This window comes from Rana temporaria, chromosome 1 (assembly GCF_905171775.1).
Source record: "Rana temporaria chromosome 1, aRanTem1.1, whole genome shotgun sequence".
NCBI lineage: Eukaryota > Metazoa > Chordata > Amphibia > Anura > Ranidae > Rana > Rana temporaria.
The window spans coordinates 354,163,490-354,181,957 of NC_053489.1; the positions used below are offsets into that span (position 1 = coordinate 354,163,490).

Sequence of the window (18,468 nt, forward strand, 5' to 3'; positions counted from 1 at the left end):
AGTTTTTTCTGCTAGAAAATTACTTAAAACCCCCAAACATTATATATTTTTTTTTCTAACACCCTAGAGAATAAAATAGTGGTCATTCCAATACTTTTTGTCACACCGTATTTGCGCAGCGGTCTTACAAGCGCACTTTTTTTGGAAAAAATTCACTTTTTTTAATTAAAAAATAAGACAACAATAAATTTGGCCCAATTTTTTTATATATTTTGAAAGATAATGTTACGCCGAGTAAAATGATGCCCAACATGTCACGCTTAAAAATTGCGCCCGCTTGTGGCATGGCGTCAAACTTTTACCCTTAAAAATCTCGATAGGCGATGTTTAAAAAATTCTAGAGATTGCATTTTTTGAGCTACAGAGTAGCTCTAGGGCTATAATTATTGCTCTCGCTCTAACGATCGCGGCGATACCTCACTTGTGTGATTTGAACACGTTTTCATATGCGGGCGCTACTCGCGTATGCGTTCGCTTCTGCGCACGAGCTCGTCGGGACGGGGCGCTTTAAAAAAAAAATTTTTTTTGTTTTCTTATTTATTTTTATTTATTTTATTATTTTTTACACTGAAAAAAAAATAATAATAATTTGATCACTTTTATTCCTATTACAAGGAATGTAAACATCGCTTGTAATAGAAAAAAGCATGACAGGTCCTCTTAAATATGAGATCTGGGGTCAAAAAGACCTCAGATCTCATATTTGGGCTTAAATGCAAAAAATAAAAAAAATAAAAAAAAATTCATTTTTTCAAATGACCAAAAAAAAAAATTGTCTCTTTAAGAGGCTGGGCGGGACTGACGTTTTGACGTCACTTCCGCCCAGCCGAGCTATGGGGACGGGCAAAGGAGATTTTTCCTTCAGTCTCGTCCCCGCTCACCAGCCGACAGCATCCGATCGCCTCCGCCGCTACCGACGGCTCCGGTAGGCGGCGGAGGGCGCGGGAGAGCGGCGGGAGGGGCCCTCTCCTGCCACCGATAACGGCGATCTCGCGGTGAATCCGCCGCGGAGACCGCCATTACCGAAATCCAGACCGCGCACACTAAAGATTGATACGGTTGTGACAGCAGCTGCTGCCGTTACCGAGATATCAATCTTTAAAAATAGGACGTACATCGTCGTGCGCAGGTCTGGAAGTGGTTAGGCACTCCAACACTGATGTACAATTGAGACACTAAATTGTATACTCCTTAGCGAACCTCATTTGCACAATAATTCATTTGTGACTGCAATACACATGAAAACTGCCCCTTGCCACGAGAATGTAAATTATTGAAAAAAATGTATGTAAAATGCCTGAATCCGTCTGGGAATAATAGCAAGTGTGCTGTTGAGTTGATTCGTCCTAAATCGGACGGGATCCTCCTATTAAACAATATAACTCATGGAAAACAAAAAGTGCAACAATTGGGACATAGTATCCCAACAGAAAATTTGTAGGTGAATCGACCACAACTAACAACCAACAGCTTTATGAAAAAGGTCTTTATTGGTGAAAGTAAAAAAGTATCAAAAAAACTCAACCAAGGTGGTATAAACAGCCCCAACCGAGGAGGGGTTCCTACAGAACATACACTAAACAGTAAAAACACAGTAAAAACACACATAAAAAAGTAACATACAACGTTGCATATACTGTACCTGTTGCCGAAAATGTGTTTCCAGCACGACAGCATCACGCTGATTCTCGGCGACAGGGTGCCGACATCTCGCACTCGCTGGAATAGACAAAGCACATTCCAGCGAGCGCGTCATAGAAGCGACGGGGATCCGACTTGGATTCCCGCAAATTCTAGCTGCGGCGTTTGGTATGAATCCCGAGAGGGAACTCCACGCCAAATTTTAAATAAAAAACCGGCATGGGTTGCCCCCCCAGGGGCATACCAGGCCCATAGGCCTGGTATGGGTTGTAAGGAGACCCCCCCACGCCGAAAAGCCGACGTGGGGGTCCCCCCACAAGACAAAATCAATGTGTCTACTCGACCACTGGGGGCAATGCACCAAGTCCCAAATTGTTACTTCAACAAAGGGGATTTCGGTTAAAGGTACAGGGGGACTAGCCTAAAATCTGACAAAATCTGACAATCTGCAGCTGCACATCCAGATTAAGTGATTGCCGATCACGAAACGCGTCGATGCACGGCGATTGTCAGATTTTGGAGTTGTCCCCCGTACCTTTAGCCGAATTCACTTCATTCAAGTAACAATTTGGGACTTAATGCATTGCCCCCAGTGGTCGAGTAGACACATTGATTTTGTCGGATACTCCAACCCAGCCTCGTACGTCCTGTGAAACCTGACGGAAGGAACGACGTGCCTGGCGTTGCTTGTACTGGTCGACTCGGGGCTCCGAGCGAACCAGCTGTCGTTGCCGCTTATCCATAGAACGCGGAACGCGACATATCCAGGTACACGCCACCGGCTAGATTCGTCATTTTGGACAATATACCATAGATCAGTGGTTCTCAACCTTTTATTGCCGCGACCCCTTGATAAAATTTGATAAAGTTGTGGTAACAGTAAAATTATTTTCGTAGCGTGGGTTGTCAGCACCCAAGGAAAGACAAGTAGTTTGCGCCCCGAACCCATGGAAATTTAGCGCTTCCTGAGCCCCTCCACTCGTACAGTATTAAAACCTCATATGGTACATTTTAGGATGTACCACTCTATCTCTTCGTTCTCCTTTCTTTCCCTTTTATCTCTCACTATACAAATTTCTTGTTTTTTCCCCCATTTCTCTCTAGCCATCTTTTTTTTTTCTCTTAATCTTTTTCTCCCTTTGTCTTTCTTCCTCCCCTCTTTTCCTCTCCCTTCCATGTATTCTCTATTTTTATTCCTTCTCTTACTACTTGGTGGGAAGGGGGGGATGGGATGGGGGTTGTTCTGATTACCCTTAGGTGCTCTTGATCAAGGTCATCTGCTGATCCAAGAACTGTAGTGGGGACTTTTAATGGCAACTAGAATCACAGGTAGTGTTACCCACTGTGTCTCCGACTTTGTGGTGTCACGTAGCAGTGACACCTATGCAGAAATCAGGAGATAGGGTCTCCTCCAGCCCCTCCTACCTCACAATCCTCACCAGTCAGCGGACCTCTAGTTTCTGCCCCCCAGCCATGCCGTGAACTGAATGGGCAGCTGCAAAGAGGCTGAGTGGGCAGCCGTGGGCTCCAGGAACAGCCCAGCTGGGCAGACGCAAAAAGGCTGGGAGAGGGGTGCGGGCTTCAGGAACAGCCCAGGATTTGGTGACCCCTGGCAAATCATCATCTGGCCTCCAGGTTGAGAACCACTGCCATAGATGAAAGCCGACGTATGTCCGACCGAACTCACTGTCAACATTGGGACGACATACAAGGGTTTGATTCTGAAGCACTCTGAGCTTGAACCACTGGGTGGGTAAGCGTAACGGTCAGGGGTTAACGCCGTTTACGATATTCCATTCCACCAACCCACGACAGCTTATCGACACTCCACAATCCAGCAGACTAACACGGCCCATAGGATTCCACAGAAAACGAGACACACAGCTCTGAGTTTGAGTTTGGACTTTTCCCAGGCGGAATTTATCAGTATCATTATTCAAGTCATTTTGGAGAAGTATCACTATAGCCAAGAATTAATAGTTTGATGATCCCAACAGTTACTGCCACATCCTAAGACAATCATGTCTGGATAATTAGGGGTTTAATTATTTATGGCACTGAGAGAGGGCGGACTTGGATCTCAATCTAACCTTTTTAGTATATGCAACGTTGTATGTTACTTTTTTATGTGTGTTTTTACTGTTTAGTGTATGTTCTGTAGGAACCCCTCCTCCGTTGGGGCTGTTTATACCACCTTGGTTGAGTTTTTTTTTATACTTTTTTACATTCACCAATAAAGTCCTTTTGCATAGAGCTGTTGGTTGTTAGTTGTGGTCGATTCACCTACAAATTTTCTATTGGGATACTATGTCCCAATTGTTGCACTTTTTGTTTTCCATGAGAATATAAATGAACCTTACAGAGAACTAGGAATACACAACTGTGTGTGTTCCTAGTTCTCGCACCCTGTGTAAAAAATGAAAAACGTAGTCACAGATTTACAAAGTTAACAGATGCACAATGTCACTAAACATAAAGCAGACTAGGGCCAGTTTGAGCATCCAAGCCCAAAAACTCTGGTTACTAAAGGGAAAAATACTGAGAAAACAATTAGGTCGTGGTTGATGTTACCACATATGCTCATATGGCTTAGTAAATCAAGTCTAATGGATCTTCAATGAAATTACCACTGTATCAAACAGGTTTAAAAAAGAAAAAGAAAAAGGAAGACTTACCCAATACTGACCCCTTGCCAACAGCCACTGTCTCCCCTTTAACAACAAGCTTTACCTGGACCTTGGTTTCAGCAGCTGTGTTAAAGATGGTTATACTCACTGCCTCTTCTACTCCAGAGTGAAAAACAGAGGGAGCCGTTATCAAATAGCCCCTAGGAAAAATGATAAAGATAAGACTTCAGTTATGACAATGAATCTACAAGACATCTGCTCAGTAGCAGCAATATGCTATGAACACATCAGCTGTTATTGGAAAGGAATGACGGCAGCATACACCTTTATACAATATTGCTAGGCTAAAGACTGTTCACATTAAAATTTGCTACGACATTTGATTCCATAAAATTTGGTTATTTACCACACACTACCATTTTGAGGAGTCTGTACCCAGAAAACAAACTTCCCAAGAGAGATTGTGCACAGTGCTGCAGAACAGTTAAAACATTGAGTCATATTCCTTTAAGTCCATGCCACTGTGATTTGGTCACAACCACTCATCACAGCACCATGCTATGCATCATTTCTCTCCTTACAGTGCCCAGGGGTTCCCCAGGTCATTCTCAATTCTTGCAATATGTCTGTGCTGCTATGTAGCCTTGTTAGGGATGGTACCAGTATGTACTGAGAGCAGAGGGAGCCCTTGGCTCCTGCTGCTGTCAGTCAAAACCTGTGAGCAGAAAGTGGGGCGCTGTGTGTCTGAATAGATACAACATAGCAGAATTGCGCCCGGAAAGGTAATGAGAGTATGTACAGTAAACATGGTAAATTAATTCATTAAAAATTGTATGACATTCATAGTATATAAAACATGTACAAAGGTGCCAAACCACTTGACAGTATTATACACAACAATACCAAACGGCCACATACATATGTATTTGTAATTGTTGCTATACATTAATACACAGGCATCATAAAACTTGACACATTTTGCGAGTCACTGCTCGCTTCTTCAGGTGTAGATGCATATGCAATGTGTCTACAGAGTAAAGAAAACACGGACAGTTTTATGATGCTTGTGTATTACTGTATATCAACAATTCCAAATACATATGTATGTGGCCGTTTGGTAATGTTGTGTATAAAAATGTCAAGTGGTTTGGCACTTTTGTACATGTTTTATACGTACTCTCATTGACCTTTCTGTTCTCACCTCATTTAAAGTCCCAGGGGTGCAATTCTGCTATGTTGTATTAGGTTTGGGGATGGAGGTATGTCACAGGCAACACCAGACCATTTTCTCTGTCTCTGTCTGTGTCTGAATAGATGCCAACAGCCTGGCTCAGGTTTGAGCATGCATAAGGAAGGGCCTTTTTTAGGGGGGCACTCGGTGGGAGGAAGAGCCAGGTGTGCAGGCAGGGGACCCTTTCATAGGAGGATGGGGGCTTCTCTGTGCAAAACTATTGCACAGAGCAGGTAAGTATTACATGATTATTATTTTAATGAGAAAAAAATTTCCATCTTGTAAACTATTCTTTGCATTAAGGTAAAAAAACGTTTCTATGTCAACTCGTCCAGGCCCCTTGAAACACCCACCTGAGCCTGATCTCGATTCAGTACTGTGCCTATCTGAAGCAGCACTGCTCTTCTCTCCCCTCTTTTCACAGGAGGCTCGACCCTTGGCTCTTGCTGCTATCAATGAAATCTTGTGAGCACAGAGAGCGGGGGAGAGGCTGAGGCGCACTGTGTGTGTCAATAGATCGAATGCACACAAAAGCACCAAAACCACTGCACAGAGCAGGCAAGTATGGTATGTTTATTATTTTAGAAAAATAAAAATTAAACCTTTAAATTACTTTAAAGCCATAGTAAACCAGGAGATAGACTTTACGAAAGAAGGTTTAAGAAAAAGCAGAAAAAATTATATATTAATTTAATAAGGCTAATGGAGAAACAAAAATATAAAACCACATGCACACAGAAGGTCTTGGAACTGTTGGAAATGTATTCAGAATTGTTACTAACCACCAGCAACCTACAGAAAAAAATGCTGGAAAAAATACACTGAGAAAAAGGAAAAAAGCAAGAACAAACTAAGATACTTGAAATTCCTAGACAATTATTTACAATATTCTATTTTAGTCTGTCCTCCAATAATCACATGAAACAGCATGATGGATTCTGATCACTATAATTAGCTAGTGAGAAGATTTTGTTCAAAGAGTGGTTATGAGTTAGCATTAAGTTAACCATTTTGGCAAATGAACAAGGTGTTTGGGAAATATATTTTCAACTGCATGTGCACATCCGAATAATACGAGCTGAGATGTACCAAAGGACACCACTGAGTACAATAGTGTGTTGGCGAAAAGCAGACCCCCAGCTGCACAGAAAATTAAGAATAAACATGTAAAAAAATGGATTGGTTAAACCCAAAAGTATTTTTTACCACAACATTTCTTCTAAACTGGTTAATCAAAATAATAATTACATGGACGATAGGGTTAATGCAGTACACTACTGTTTGGTAATTAAATCAATTTTTTTTTGCTGAGATTTATACTTTAGATCAAAAAGAGATACAACTGAACAGGGGAGCCTGTTGTTTGGGAGCCCAAATAGGGTTCCACAGTTTGTAATGATAGTCTACTAATTAATGGGCTGTTGTTTTGTTTGTTTTTTAACTATAGGGTTTTTATATTGAGTTATCAGAAAGATTAACAAAATATAAGTAACAAACATTTCTATTAAAGCGGGGGTTCACCCTAAAAAAAACATTTTTTTTTCTAGCATGCCATCAAGCATACTAGCGCGAGCTACAGTATGCCTTTCTTTTATTTTTTGGCACTGTACTCACAGTTTAATCCTGTAGTGAAGTTTCAGACTCCCCGCTGGGAGTGGGCGTTCCTATGCAGAGGGAAGATGATTGACGGCCGGCTATGGCGCGTCACGCTTCCCGAAAATAGCCGAAATAGGACTTGCCTCTTCACGGCGCCTGTGCAGTCAGCTCCTAGTCTGTGCGCAGGCGCCGTATAGCGCCGTGAAGAGGCAAGTCCTATTTCGGCTATATTCGGGAAGTGTGACGCGCCATAGCCGGCCGTCAATCATCTTCCCTCTGCATAGGAACGCCCATTCCCCGCGCAGAGTCTGAAACTTCACTACGGCAGTAAACTGAGTACGGCGCAAAAAAATAAAATAAAGGCATACTGTAGCTCACGCTACTATGCTGGATTTGATGGTAGAAACTTGGTTTTTAGGGTGAACCACCGCTTTAAGAAACATGTCATTACAAAAAAAAATAAAGCATATTTAACCACTTCAGCCCCGGAAGATTTGGCTGCTCAATGACCAGGTCATTTTTTGCGATACGGCACTGCGTCGCTTTAACTGACAATTGCGACGCTGTACCCAAACAAAATTTACATCCTTTTTTTTCCACAAATAGAGCTTTCTTTTTGGTGGTATTTGATCACCTCTGCGGTTTTTATTTTTTACTCTATAAACAAAAGAAGAGCGACAGTCACTATGCTAGATGTGAATGGGGCCTGAGGGTGAAATTGGTGCAGTAACACAAAAACAATGAGGCTCCATTCACATCTGTGCATTTCCTTGCATTTCAGAAATGCGCTGCACCAAAAATTGCAGTTAAAAAATGCACTAAGCTCCACTCAAAAAAAAAAGTTCTGAAGCTTCTTTGTTGTTGTGAACAGGGTTTGACAGTTGAGTGTTTCTGTCCACTCCCTCCTATGTACTTGTAAAAAAAGGCCATACACTATGCAATCTGATTGTGTATTTAGTGAGAAGGGTGATCACTGACGGATTGCATTTCATTTAAAAACGTGCAACTGGGAATGGGTGGGTGGATGATACAGAGGGGGATATTTACTAAAGGCAAATCCACTTTGCACTGCAAGTGCACTTAAAAGTGCACTGAAAGTGCACTTGGAAGTGCAGTTGCTGTAGATCTGAGGGGAACATGCAAGGAAAATATAAACCAGCATTTTAGCTTGCACATGATTGGATGATAAAATCAGCAGAGCTTCCCCTCATTTCAGATCTTCCCCTCAGATCTACAGCGACTGCACTTCCAAGTGCACTTTGAGGGCACTTGGAGTACACTTGTAGTGCAAAGTGGATTTGCCTTTAGTAAATAACCCCCATAGTGTATGCTAATGAGATCAGCTGGTCAACTTCTTCCTGTGTCATGACCTAAAGTCTGATCAGAAAGAAGACATTACTAATGGAAACATCTGGAAATGTTGATTAGGACAAGAAAGGTAAGTAACTGTAGATTTTATGGAAAGCATTCATATTTTTGCAAAAAAAGTACATGAATGCTATATTGGTGTATGAGGGAGCTGGTTATTAGAAGAAAAAAAAGTGTACAAAGGTGAACTTACCCTTTAATCATTTTCATTTTCAGAATGTTTGTTTGATCTTCTAACAGTGGAATCAAATTAACATTTGTAAAAGAAAAAGATGAGAATGGTGCGCTTATTCAATAATGTGCCATAAAGTAGTATACTCAAAGAAAAAAATATGCCGAGTATCCAAACATACAAATAAATAAATAAATGTGAATAAAGTCCAACTAAATCCCAATGGTAGGAGTTAGTTCATATAAGGCAAAAATCTCATTGAGATAACTTCATAGAAGAAAAAACAGATAAAACATCTATCCAAGCATCGACTGTTAAATTTATTAATTGGCCGCTCACCTCCAACAATGACCCAAGGGTCAAACAAGGCTCATCAGATAGTCAGATAAGGATGGATCCTTAAAGGCATCCAGGTTCCAGGCGAAGACGAAGAACTACGTCCAAAACTTGGCATCAAAACATCTTGGGTAATTTCACATATAAAGGAAACAGCTTGCTCCAAGGAATGGCACTTCTTGTATAAATGGCGCTCAAAGGAAACAAAGAACAACCATAGTGCAATATTGCCAAATTAAAAGTAAATTTATTTAGTAAAAAAACTGCTTACATCAAGTAAGTATAAAAACCGCAGTAAAAAGCAATGGGAATAGTGACACACAGGCCTCCTCACCGTACTTCTGTTAAAACACCACCGGAACTGACATCACAAGGCTCCACCTGACAAGTTGCGTCATTTGACCAGTGACGCAACGCGTCAGATGGAGCCTTGTGACATCAGTTCCGGTGGTGTTTTAACAGAAGTACGGTAAGGAGGCCTGTGTGTCACTAGTCCCATTGCTTTTTACTGCGGTTTTTATCCTTACTTGATGTAAGCAGCTTTTTTACTAAATAAATTTACTTTTAATTTGGCAATATTGCACTATGGTTGTTCTTTGTTTTCTTTGAGCGCCATTTATACAAGAAGTGCCATTCCTTGGAGCGAGCTGTTTCCTTTATACGTGGAATTACCCAAGATGTTTTGATGCCAAGTTTTGGACGTAGTTCTTCGTCTTCACCTGGATGCCTTTACAGATGCATCAGCAGGATTCCTTATCTGACTATCTGATGAGCCTTGTTTGACCCTTGGGTCATTGTTGGAGGTGAACGGACAATTCATAAATTTAACAGTCGATGCTTGCATAGACGTTTTATCTGTTTTTTCTTCTATCAAGAAAAAATGAGATTTTTGCCTTTATATGAACCAACTCCTACCATTGGGCTTTAATTGGACTTTATTCACATTTCGTTATTTATTTATTTGTATGTTTGGATATTCAGCTTATTTTTTTTCTTTGAGTATACTACTTTATGGCACATTATTGAATAACAGTTTCATAAGTTTCTCTTTCCTAGACTCCCACTACCTCCAGGTACAGGGCGTTGCCATGGGCACTTGTTGCGCACCGGCATACGCGAACCTGTACCTGGGGGGGTGGGAGAGGGAAATAGCCTCCAATGAGGCTTATGATGACTTCATGGCCCAAGTACTGTGTTGGTATAGATATATCGACTACATTTTCCTTATTTGGACAGGCACTATACAGTGCTTACAGGAATTTATAGGCCAGCTGAATAAAAACACATTTAATTTAAAATTTACTTTTGAATTCGATAGAGACACCTTATCGTTCCTGGACTTGTCAATATATCGAGATGCCTCTAATAATATTGCAACTAGGCTATATCGCAAGCAAACAGCAGGTAACACTGTGTTACACGCCCAAAGCAGTCACCTGTCATGAATATGCATCAAGTCTGTCTGCCTACCTGATCTCCATCTGTTCATTAGAGGCAGATCTTGTTCTGGTTTCCCTTCTTATCACTTCCTCTTCCTGTATGGCTCCACCCTAGTCCATCCCAGGAAGCCTATATTAACCTTTGCTCTACAGGTCTGCAGTGCTGTTCAACAGTGTTCCTATGCTTACTTCCTGTCTGCAGTGTATTGCTAGTTCCTGGTTGCAGAGTGCTACAATCATCTTCCGTGTACCGTTTTGGCTTGTCCCCGACTTCCCTGTCTGCCTGTGCCCCTGACTATTTGCATGTTCCACGGTTATCCTTGTCTGCCTGTTGCCCTGACCTCGGCCTGTCCATCACCACTGTTTGTCCTGCTGGCTGCCTCTCCCTTCTCCCTGTGGAGTGTGACTTGAGGAATCCCGGGAACGCGACCTGGACCCAGTTGCGGCCAAGACCATCCCTACCACCAAGGGCTCTGGTGAATACAAAACTGGGTCTTAGACTCCGCGCCCTGGGTGATCTTGTGTTACGCTTCCTCCCTGCCAGCAGTAGTCGGCTATAGGGTTCACTTCCCTGTGGTGCATCCCTGACCCCTACAGGGTGCACTTGTCACCTGGCCACAGGTGACCTGACAGTTTGAACAGCCATGAACCCGGCCAACGTGCCGCTTCCTGCAGATGACCCATTACAGGGCGTTGTTCACAGACTCGAGACGCATGAAGCTAATCAGGCTCAGGTGATGCGTTTCCTTCAGGATCTGGCTTCCCGCTTTGATCAGCTCCAGACCTCGTTGGGAGCCCCGAATCTACAACCCCAAGTACAACCAGCGGCTGCGCCCGTCGCATCAGTCGCAGAGTCGCATTCACTGAAGCTACCACCTCCAGTCCGTTTTTCTGGAGAATCCAAGGCCTGCAGGGGGTTTCTTAGCCAGTGCACCATCCATTTTGAACTACAGCCTCAAAACTTCTTGTCTGATCGGGCAAAGGTAGCCTATATTATTTCCCTCCTTTCCGGTGAAGCTTTAGCCTGGGCTGCCCCTATGTGGGAGAGGAATGATCCGGTAGTTTCCAGCCTGTTCAACTTCCTAAAGCTCTTTCGGAACATCTTTGAAGAGCCGGCTCGGGCCTCTTCAGCAGCCAGTGCTCTGCTACGTCTCCGCCAAGAATCTCGTTCAGTGGGCCAATATGCTCTTCAGTTCCGTATACTCTCAGCTGAATTGAGCTGGAACAATGAGGCCCTGGTCGCTACCTTTTTACATGGCCTCTCTGACCGAGTGAAGGACGAATTAGCGGGAAGAACCATCCCCGTCGGTCTGGACGATGTCATCTCCCTGTGCAATCAGATCGATATTCGTTTTCAGGAGAGGTCCATTGAGAAAAGACACCAGCACTCCCTAGGTCGTAGTCAGTCTGTGCTTCCCTCACTTCGTCCCGTGGACCATCCTCTGCCTGCTGAGGAACCTATGCAGCTGGGCCGGACCAGACTAACACCCGAAGAACGTGCTAGACGCAGAACTCTGGGCTTGTGCCTCTATTGTGGAGGCAAGGGCCATCTTCGTGCCTCCTGCCCGCTTCGCCCGGGAAACGCTCAGGTCTAATACATTTAGAAGGTGGAGTATTGGACCCAGAAACATCACCTTCCCGTCTGCTCCTTCCGGTGTCCCTTCATGTAGGCACTTCTCCCCTATCGATCTCTGCATATCTGGATTCCGGGGCTGCCGGCAACTTTATGGACTGGAGAACTGCTTCTTCTATGAAGCTTACCCTTTCACCCCTCACTACGCCGCTGGTAATCTCGGCAATTGATGGCACTATTCTCCCAGGGGGTCCTATTCGCTTCCAGACACTACCCATTAGGATGTCGATAGGGATTCTCCACCAGGAGTGGATATCCTTTCTCATCCTACCTAAAGCCTCCACTCCCATTGTATTGGGCCTTCCTTGGCTACAGCTCCACTCTCCCCATGTGGACTGGGCTTCTGGGCAGATTCTGGCTTGGGGTCCTTCATGTTTCTCGTCATGTCTTTCCAAGGTGACTCCTAAGGGGGAACTTCCGGTTGCTACCACATCAGTATCTTCGGATCTTCCCACTGCTTACAGCGATTACCGGGATGTGTTCTGTAAGAAATCAGCCGAGGTGCTTCCTCCCCACAGATCTTTTGACTGTGCCATTGACCTTGTTCCTGGAGCAATTCTGCCCAGGGGTCGCACATACCCTTTGTCCATCCCAGAGACCCAGGCCATGTCTGAGTATGTCGCAGAAAACCTTGACAGAGGTTTCATTCGGAAATCGTCATCGCCTGCAGGAGCAGGGTTCTTTTTTGTTGCCAAGAAGGATGGTACCTTGAGACCCTGTATTGATTATCGAGGATTAAACGCTGTTACTATTAAGAATCGTTACCCCTTACCCTTGAAATCTGAATTGTTCGATAGGTTGAGGGGTGCCTCCATTTTCACTAAGTTGGATCTCAGGGGGGCGTACAACCTCATTCGAATACGAGAAGGTGATGAGTGGAAGACTGCGTTTAACACTCGAGACGGCCATTATGAGTATCTGGTCATGCCTTTCGGGTTATGTAATGCCCCAGCCGTGTTTCAAAACTTTGTCAACGAAATCTTCAGGGACCTGCTGTACCAGTTTGTTGTCATCTATCTGGATGACATTCTAATCTTTTCGGAAAATCTGCGTGTCCACAGGAACCATGTTCGCACTGTACTCCAGCGCCTCAGAGAGAATAATCTCTATGCCAAACTGGAGAAATGCTCCTTTGAATGTTCTGAGGTCCTGTTTCTAGGATGCTTTGTTTCAAGCTTGGGCCTTCGTATGGATCCTGGGAAGGTCTTAGCCATTACCAATTGGCCTCTTCCTGCTAGCCTCAAGGCCACACAGCGCTTTCTTGGTTTCACAAATTATTATAGGCAGTTCATCAGGAATTATTCTTCCATTGCCGCGCCTATTTTCGCTTTGACCAAGAAGGGTGCTAATGCCAAAGACTGGCCTCCCGAAGCTGTCTCTGCGTTTCACGATCTGAAACAGGCCTTTGTCTCTGGACCTCGTTTGAGGAGACCAAACCCTGAGGAGGCATTCTTTATTGAAGTGGACGCTTCTTCAGTGGGAGTGGGAGCGGTGCTTCTTCAACTTTTTGAGAAGAGACGTCAACCATGTGCGTTCTTTTCCAAAAAAAATTCTCAGGCAGAGAGAAATTATGCCATCGGTGACCGGGAACTTCTCGCAATTAAATTGGCGCTAGAAGAGTGGCGTCATCTTTTGGAGGGTTCTCCTCACTCCATAACGATCTTCACCGATCACAAGAATCTACAGTACTTACAGAATGCTAAACGTCTGAATCCCAGACAGGCCAGGTGGAGTCTCTTCTTTTCCCGTTTCAGTTTCACGATTACATACAAACCTGGTTCCTGCAACGGTCGGGCTGATGCGCTTTCTAGATCCTTTGACACCTTGGACGAAGATCTCACTCTTGAACCTGAGCCGATCATTCCAACTTCATGCATTGTTGCCCATTCTACCACTCTGGACTCAAAAATTCCTCCTGGTAAGACCTTTGTCCCCACTGAGCTAAGAGCCAAGATCCTTCGTTGGGGACATGATTCCAAGGTGACGGGCCATGCTGGTTTCCTCCGGTCCTTCCTACTCATTAGTCGTCACTATTGGTGGCCAAATCTCCGCTCAGAGGTTAAAGACTATGTCAAGGCTTGTCATGTCTGTGCTCAGTTCAAATCCTCCACACAAGCTCCTGCTGGTCTCCTCATGCCCTTGCCCATTCCCAAGGAGCCCTGGGCTCACATTGCCATGGATTTTATCACCGATCTTCCACTGTCTGACGGTAATACGGTCATTTGGGTGGTAGTCGATCGGTTCTCCAAAATGGCACATTTTGTTCCCCTTCCTGGTCTGCCTTCTGCTCCTGCCTTGGTCCCCATTTTTGTTCGAGAGATTTTCCGTCTTCATATTGTTTCGGACAGGGGTGTTCAATTTACGTCTCGTTTTTGGAGAGCCTTTTGCAAATCCCTCAATATTGCTTTGGATTTTTCCTCTTCTTACCATCCTCAATCCAATGGGCAGACGGAGAGGGTTAATCAGGAGTTAGAGGTTTTTCTTCGTACCTTAGTCTCCGCTCATCATGACGATTGGTCCTCTCTACTTCCATGGGCGGAATTTTCCCATAACAATCATGTAAATACCAGTTCGCAGAGAACACCCTTTTTCTCAGTTTATGGAAGACATCCTCAACTTCCACTTCCCATGACCTGTTCTCTGGATATCCCAGCTTTGGCTTCAGCTCAAGAGTCATTCAATTCCATCTGGAGCGACGTCCATGATTCCCTCCGGGCAGCTGCCGACAAATTCAAAGGCTTTGCTGACCGCCGCAGGCGTAAACCGCCTTCTCTTCAACCAGGGGACAAAGTCTGGCTCTCCACCAGAAACATCAAGCTCCGAGTTCCTTCTCTGAAGTTTGCTCCAAGATTCATTGGTCCATACACCATAATGGCTAAGCTGAATCCAGTTTGTTTCAAACTTCAGATTCCCAAAAACCTCAAAATCTCTAACTCCTTCCATGTTTCCCTTCTGAAGCCTTTAGTCCTTAATAGGTTCTCTCGTCCTCTCCCCACCAAGGCACCAGTCTCTGAGGAGAATCAGGAAAATGAGGTCAGTCAAGTTCTGGATTCCCGACTCTGTAGAGGCGCTCTTCAGTACCTTGTTCATTGGAAAGGCTTTGGTCCTGAGGAGAGGTCTTGGGTTCCTGCATCAGAGGTCTTTGCACCTCGTCTATTGAAGAATTTTCATCTGAAGTTTCCCTCTAAACCCGGACCCAGGCAGGGAAGGGGGATGCCTCGTAAGAGGGAGGGTACTGTCATGAATATGCATCAAGTCTGTCTGCCTACCTGATCTCCATCTGTTCATTAGAGGCAGATCTTGTTCTGGTTTCCCTTCTTATCACTTCCTCTTCCTGTATGGCTCCACCCTAGTCCATCCCAGGAAGCCTATATTAACCTTTGCTCTACAGGTCTGCAGTGCTGTTCAACAGTGTTCCTATGCTTACTTCCTGTCTGCAGTGTATTGCTAGTTCCTGGTTGCAGGGTGCTACAATCATCTTCCGTGTACCGTTTTGGCTTGTCCCCGACTTCCCTGTCTGCCTGTGCCCCTGACTATTTGCATGTTCCACGGTTATCCTTGTCTGCCTGTTGCCCTGACCTCGGCCTGTCCATCACCACTGTTTGTCCTGCTGGCTGCCTCTCCCTTCTCCCTGTGGAGTGTGACTTGAGGAATCCCGGGAACGCGACCTGGACCCAGTTGCGGCCAAGACCATCCCTACCACCAAGGGCTCTGGTGAATACAAAACTGGGTCTTAGACTCCGCGCCCTGGGTGATCTTGTGTTACGCTTCCTCCCTGCCAGCAGTAGTCGGCTATAGGGTTCACTTCCCTGTGGTGCATCCCTGACCCCTACAGGGTGCACTTGTCACCTGGCCACAGGTGACCTGACATCACCCATCACACCTCATCCATAGTATACAGTATGCTCAGTACATCCGCCTCAGGAGGAATTGTACACACGACACGGATTTTAGATCTCAGGCTTTTGTTCATGAAATATTGTGCATATTGTGATTAAACCTCTTTTGTACGTCTGGGTTTCCTTTCAAATAGCAGGTCTTGATGCACGATTTGGTTTGTTGCAGGCTGGTTGGTAAGTGAGCTGAAAATTGTTCTTTGTTTTTTTACATGCTTCGTGCTGACCTCTCTTTTGAGAATATTAGTTCTCTGGCTGTCACTTTGGCTTGAATGCTTTCTGAGGCTTTGACCTGAAACAAATATAGAAAGAGGGAATTCTGGCACTTTTTTAAAAAAGAACAATTGAGTACTGTCTGTGATACTTTTTTTTAATTTGCAATAACATCCAACTTTTCAGGACAAACTTTTAGGGTGTGTCCCCATCTTCAAAGTCCAAGTACTGCTTGGACCTTGAAGAAGGAGACACACTCCGAAAGCCTATCCTAAAAAATGTAGATGTTCGGGGAAATTAAATAAGTATCAAAGACAGTACTTAGTTGTTCTTTTTGCACTACTATGGCTACGATTACCTCAAGCATGATGACACTTTTTTGACCCTCATTTACAGTACGCTTGTTTTGGGTCTTAGGGCCCTTTCACACTATCGGATCCGTTCCTTATATATATCCGCTTGCTCAGCGGGGATCGCTCCGTTGATCCCTTCTGAGCCGGCAGATGACAGGGCAGTCCCTGTCAGATCTCCGCTCTCCCCTATGGGGGATCGGATGAACACGAACCGTCTGTCTGTGTTCACCCGATCTGCTCTGCAGACGGATAGAAAAATAGGATTTTCCTCCGTCTGCAGAATCGGTGCATAGCGGACACCGATGAGATCGGGTGTCAGCGGCTGTTCATCCGCTATATCATAGGGATAAATGTATGTCCCTTTTTCACCCGTAAACAGATGAATGAAAAAACTGACATATGGTCCGCTAGGGGCCTGATGCCGCGTACACACAACCATTTTTAATGGTCTAGAAAAAACATTTTTTTCAACCCGATTCTTGTCAAGCCTGCCTTGCATACACACGATCGTGAAAAAAAAATGCTCTAGTAAAGCGCGGTTACGTACAACACGTACGACGGCACTATAAGGGGGTAGTTGCATTTGTATGGCACCACCCATGGGGCTGCTTTTAATGATTTCGTGTTAGTAAAAGATTGGTGAGAGACGATTTGCGCTTATCAGTCTTCGTGCTTCTCAGTCTGTTACAGCGTGACGAATCTCCATTACGAACGCTATTTTTACCAGAACGAGTGCTCCTGTCTCAAAACTTGCTTCTGAGCATGAGCGTTTTTTTCACGTCGTTAAAGCCTACACACGACGTGAAAAACGACGCGAAAAAATAGAGCATGTTCTAAATTTTTAATGCCCATTTTTCACACACACCGCCGCCGCTTTACTGGGAACACGATGCGCGTGCCCAGTAACTGAGCAGGGACGTGGAGCTCTGTGTGTAAACACAGAGCTCCACATCCTGTCAGGGAGAGGAGACCGATGCTGTATCCCTTGTACATAGGGACACAGATCGGTCACCTCCCCCAGTCAGTCCCCTCCCCCTACAGTTAGAACACTCACTAGGCTACACATTTAACCCCTTCCTCGCCTCCTAGTGTTAACCCCTTCCCTGCCAGTCACATTTATACAGTAATTAGTGCATATTTATAGCACTATTCACTGTATAAATGTGAATGGTCCCAAAAATGTGTCAAAAGTAACCGATGTGTCCGCCATAATGTCGTAGTCCCAATAAAAAAATCGCAGATCGCCGCCATTACTAGTAAAAAAAAAATAATAAAAAAAAAATAATAATTATGTCCCCTTTTGTAGGCGCTATAACTTTTGCACAAACTAGTCACTATACACTTATTGCAATTTTTTTTTACCAAAAATATGTACAAGAATACGTATCGGCCTAAACTGAGACAAAAAGTTTTTTTTTTTTAAACAGGATATTTATTATAGCAAAAAGTAAAAAAGTGTTTTTTTTCAAAATTTACGCTCTTTTTTTGTTTATAGCACAACAAATAAAAACCGCACAGGCGATCAAATACCACCAAAAGAAAGCTCTATTTGTGGGGAAAAAAGGACGTCAATTTTGTTTGGGAGCCACGTCGCACGACTGCGCAGTTGTCAGTTAAAGCGACGCAGTGCTGGAAGCTGAAATTTCACCTGGGCAGGAAGGGGGTATATGTGCACAGTAAGCAAGTGGTTAATGACATTAAAAAAAAAAATAGGATTTTTTGTACTCACCGTAAAATCCTTTTCTCTGAGTCCATGGATGGACACAGCTCCTTAAATCTTGACAAGTGGGTTATGTTCCCTGTTTACAGGAGAGGACTTGGCAGAGACATGTTAGATAATTAAATACATGTTACATTAACAAAGTTCAACAGCCCCGCGGTCCCTCCAGACATAACCATCCTCACTGCAGCATGCAGCCTTAGTTCGTAACAAGCAGTACAAACCTAAAAAGGAGGGGTGGGT

At 44.2% G+C, this 18,468-nt stretch overlaps 1 protein-coding gene across 2 annotated transcripts in view; it reads right to left on the reverse strand.

Annotated features, from left to right (window-relative positions):
* Window positions 1-18,468, reverse strand: part of CPAMD8 (C3 and PZP like alpha-2-macroglobulin domain containing 8) — a 307,162-nt gene that overhangs the window by 265,535 nt on the left and 23,159 nt on the right. For both annotated transcript variants that reach the window (XM_040321178.1, XM_040321172.1), the window contains exon 2: window positions 4,317-4,468. In XM_040321178.1, the coding sequence (XP_040177112.1) occupies window positions 4,317-4,468 (152 nt within the window). The remainder of the gene's footprint in view (window positions 1-4,316; window positions 4,469-18,468) is intronic.